This window comes from Sander vitreus, chromosome 4 (genome assembly GCF_031162955.1).
Source record: "Sander vitreus isolate 19-12246 chromosome 4, sanVit1, whole genome shotgun sequence".
Lineage (NCBI taxonomy): Eukaryota > Metazoa > Chordata > Actinopteri > Perciformes > Percidae > Sander > Sander vitreus.
The window spans coordinates 14,744,196-14,748,382 of record NC_135858.1 but is presented as its reverse complement, the minus strand read 5'-3'; the positions used below and the strand labels follow the sequence as shown (position 1 = coordinate 14,748,382).

The window sequence follows — 4,187 nt, the reverse complement described above, 5'->3', positions numbered from 1 at the left end:
GGGTTAATCGGAACTATCAAACTCCAACTCGTGACCTCTGAACCTGGACAATGAGTAATGTGGAGATACCAGCTGGTTTGAAAGAGCTGCTGCAGGGATACACTGTGGAGGTGCTTCGCCACAGGCCGCCACATTTGGTTGAATTTGCGGTGCAGCATTTTACACAAATTCTGCAGGGCCAAAGAAACGACCAAAAAGCCAAGAAACACAGCGCCAAACCTGCATGTAAAGGAGTGACCTTTGAAACAAAGTCAAATAAGCCCAAAAAGGATGATGAAGAGGAGGAGGAGGAAGACACTGTTAGTGAGTATTATTACACCATCTTGTTTGTTTTCTGCTCTATGTCCTCCAAATGAAAGATAACTTCAAGAAATACCATTATGTAGATGTTTCACACCCCAAAAGCTTTATAGTGTCAAAATCACACAAAGGACATGGAGAAACTGTACATGGACTGAAGTTTGCAATCTCCCAAAAAATGTTGCATTGATTGTTGCATCACAGTCAAGATTCATGTGAACAAAAAGTTGGCTATAGAAAACGGCCACTCCACCTACAACTAGCAGATCTCATGATACAAATTAACACTCATTGACTCAAGCATTTCACTATGCATATAAAAAACGCAAAAGAGAAAACAGTATTGTTACATTCTGTAAGAATAAAGAATGATGAGCTTCTTTATGCTTCAATAGACTTGTGGAACCTATTATAATATATCCACCTCTGTCTCTCTCTTTGCAGAGTCCACCACCAGTAAATACAATCGCAGAGTTTCAGGTCAGTAATTGGAACAATATGTGTGATCAATATTAATCCCCATTGACCACGGTACAGTTTTCATTCATGTGTCCGCTGCAGTTTGTGCAGAGGCGTACAACCCTGATGACGATGAGGACGACGACGCAGAGCCTCGAGTTGTGTATCCCAAAACGGACGAGCAGCGTCGCAGACTTCAGGATGTGTGCAAAGACATTTTACTGTTTAAAACCCTGGAGCAGGTACAACACTGATTGGCCTTTTGATGATGATCATGATGACTTTTTCATTTGTTAGACAGAATTGGAATATTAAGTTTACGTTTACAGACACACACACACACACACACACACACACACACACACACACACAGGCACCTAATGTGAGTGTAATGTATAAAAAGATCAGACAGCTGTAGTTTATTCCTACTGCTGATGCCAGAGTCCTCACTAAGACCACATCACTCCAATTCTCTGATTTTCACACTGGCTTCCTATGTGTAAAAAAAAATGGTTAACAAAGCACTGAATGGTTGCTGCTACTCTGCTTACTGTCCCCAAACTAAATCATGGAGAAGCAGCACTCAGGTTTTATGCTCCACACATCTGGAACAAACTCTGTTTCAACTTTTTTTAGATCGAGGCTGAAGACTTTTCAGTTTGCCGCTGCCTTTTATTAAATAAAAATGGGGGAATGCTCATTCATGTCTTCCACTGCACTGTAGCTGCCGCACAACTTTTCTTCTCCTGTCTGTTCTGTTGTACTCCATTTTATCTTTTATTTTATTGCACTATTATAACAACCTTTATATCTCATCTTAATGCATTTCTGTTTTATGTAAAGTATTTTTCTCACCTTGTGTCCTCCAGGAGCAGTTCTCTGAGGTTTTGGACGGCATGTTCGAAGTGTTGGTCAAACCTCAGGAGCACATCATAGACCAAGGAGACGATGGAGATAATTTCTATGTCATAGAGAGGTGAGTGATGGTTTTACAATTGTTTTTATAATGTTATAACTAGATGACATTTTGGCAGTCTTATAAAGACTTCTACTCCCCGTCTGTGTTATGTCCTCTCCAGGGGTGTGTATGATATTTGTTTGCAGAAAGATGGAGTGAGTGTGTGCGTCGGAAAGTATGACAATAAGGGCAGTTTTGGTGAGCTGGCTCTCATGTACAACACGCCGCGGGCTGCCACAATCATTGCAACACAGGAAGGCGCCCTGTGGGGCCTGGTGAGTCCCACAAAGGATGATGATCTTGAATAAAAAGTAGAATTGAAGCTAAAATAAAATACATCAACAAATTGTTTTTTGATGGTTTCTCTTTCAGGATCGAGCCACATTTCACAGACTAATTGTTAGAAATAATGCGAAGAAGAGGAGGATGTATGAGGCCTTCATCGAGTGTGTTCCTCTTCTGAAGTCTCTTGAGGTTTGTATTAGAAACACAAACTCTGTACAAACAAGATAATTGTAGAATAAGTGGACGTGTTGTCACCTTATACTTCAGGTTTGTCCGCAGTGTATTTGTTGTCATCATGCTTCATTTTCTTTTCACAAGCTCTCTGAGAGAATGAAGATTGTAGATGTTTTGGGAGCACATGTGTTCAAAGATGGAGAGCGCTTAATAATGCAGGTACAGTGTTGGGAGATTTTTGGCTGTATCTTTGGCTGCCTTTGTGTTGATCAAAAACAGGTTAGACCTAATAAACGTGGTGTTTCTGATGCTTTCTGGACCTGCAGGGGGAGGAGGCCGACTGTTTCTACATTGTGGAATCAGGAGAAGTGAAGATAATGATTAAAAGCAAAGTGAGTGTGTCCAACATTCTAACGGAATCAATTTTGTTGCCGCTTCAAAATGATTATGACTATTCACCCTCTTTATCTGTGAATTTGATTGCTAGTATTTGCCATTAAGTAGATAGAATAGTTTAGTGTTTATGTCTGGTAATGTGTGATGTTAATGTACTAAATGACTGCAGGACTCACAGGTTCCTTTATGTCTATTACAGACGAAGGCATGCCAGCAGGATAACATAGAGGTCGAGGTGGCTCGCTGCTCTAGAGGGCAGTATTTTGGGGAGCTGGCACTGGTCACCAACAAACCTCGTGCAGCATCAGTTTACGCTGTGGGAGAAACCAAATGTTTAGGTAAGATTCCTGCTGTTTCACTGTGATTAAAAACATTATATCCACTGATCCTCGTGATTTAAATATCTTCCAAATAAACAGTTTTAACATCCTGTTTGACATCTTATTGATCCTCAACAACAAAAGTTTATATATTAAAACACGCCCCATCTGCTGAGTTTGTTGTGGACCCCAATAATGTACACTTAAATTCCAGGCTGTCTGTTACATGACCAAACATTTATGAAAAATGATTTGTGCACCAATTTCTACCGTTTTAAGACTTTTTCACTACTTTTTGGGAAACTACTCCATCTGTTAGACAGGGAAACAGATTCCTGCAATGGGATGACATCATCTTAATTTACTTTATATTTCTTTCAGTAATTGACATCCAGGCTTTTGAGCGTTTGCTGGGACCCTGTATGGACATCATGAAGAGGAACATTTCCCAGTATGAAGACCAGCTGGTGGCACTTTTTGGCTCCAGTGTAGATTTAAAACACTAGGACATGTAATTTTAAAATAAAGTAGTATTTTAGCACTAAAATTAACTCCCCCTTGAGGTATAGGGCTGCACAATATGAGGAAAATAAATAAACGGATATTAAAGTGTACTCAATTCTTGACTCAGACTTGCACAGTACCTGTGCTTGTACCACATCGTCAAATTCTGACCAATCAGACTAGAGGTTGGATACCCGACCTGAACCTGATGGGACCCGAGCTGGGTTCGGACAGATATTTATAAATGATGTTCGGGTTCGGGTCGGGCTCGGTCACATCAGCGAGATAAGGCATTGAACCTTTTACATTTAAAACAGCTTATTATGTAGGTGCGCGCCTGTGTTAACGTGCGCTTGTTGCCCCGTGTGCGCTGATGCGCTCATCTGTTGACATTTCCGAATGCCTTCCTACAGTTGCTTAATAAAAGCGGGCTTTCCACATAAACAAACGTATGTACATGTGTCATTAGTATGAGAAAAAAATGAGATTTTAACTGTCAGGCTCGGGTCGGGCTCGGACATAAATATCTTAAAGGTGCCCTTCCACACGTATTTCATTACTTTGTGGTAATGTCTGAAGTTGTACCATGGACTCTGTAACATTTTTTGTGAAAAAATGCCTTGGTTACCTTGTTTCAAGCCATTCTAACGTGGTATAGAAAGCCTTCAGGAAGCCTCAGCTCAATTTGTGCCAGTTCTCATTAATAATCAACTAGCTAAGCTGCTTGACTCTGATTGGCTAACAGCTAGCCAATGAGAGCCTGGCTATCAGCATCCTTAACCCAGCAACTG

The 4,187-nt window shown here is 40.7% G+C and overlaps 1 protein-coding gene across 1 annotated transcript; it reads left to right on the top strand.

Moving 5' to 3' along the window:
- The first annotated feature begins 50 nt into the window (after nucleotides 1–50).
- Nucleotides 51–3,398, top strand: prkar2ab (protein kinase, cAMP-dependent, regulatory, type II, alpha, B). Its single transcript, XM_078248558.1, has 10 exons — nucleotides 51–303; nucleotides 745–780; nucleotides 862–1,001; nucleotides 1,629–1,735; nucleotides 1,839–1,992; nucleotides 2,090–2,191; nucleotides 2,321–2,395; nucleotides 2,503–2,568; nucleotides 2,772–2,910; nucleotides 3,274–3,398. The coding sequence occupies exons 1-10, from the start codon at nucleotides 51–53 to the stop codon at nucleotides 3,396–3,398; spliced, it is 1,197 nt and encodes a 398-aa protein (XP_078104684.1).
- Nucleotides 3,399–4,187: the final 789 nt, after the last annotated feature.

Excerpts from the sequence above, each read along its gene's own strand:
- prkar2ab (XM_078248558.1), top strand. The coding sequence starts at position 51 with ATGAGTAATGTGGAGATACCAGCTGGTTTGAAAGAGCTGCTGCAGGGA. Across the intron at positions 2,192-2,320 it reads CTCTTCTGAAGTCTCTTGAG|CTCTCTGAGAGAATGAAGAT; the intron begins GTTTGTATTAGA and ends TCTTTTCACAAG. Across the intron at positions 2,396-2,502 it reads GAGAGCGCTTAATAATGCAG|GGGGAGGAGGCCGACTGTTT; the intron begins GTACAGTGTTGG and ends CTGGACCTGCAG.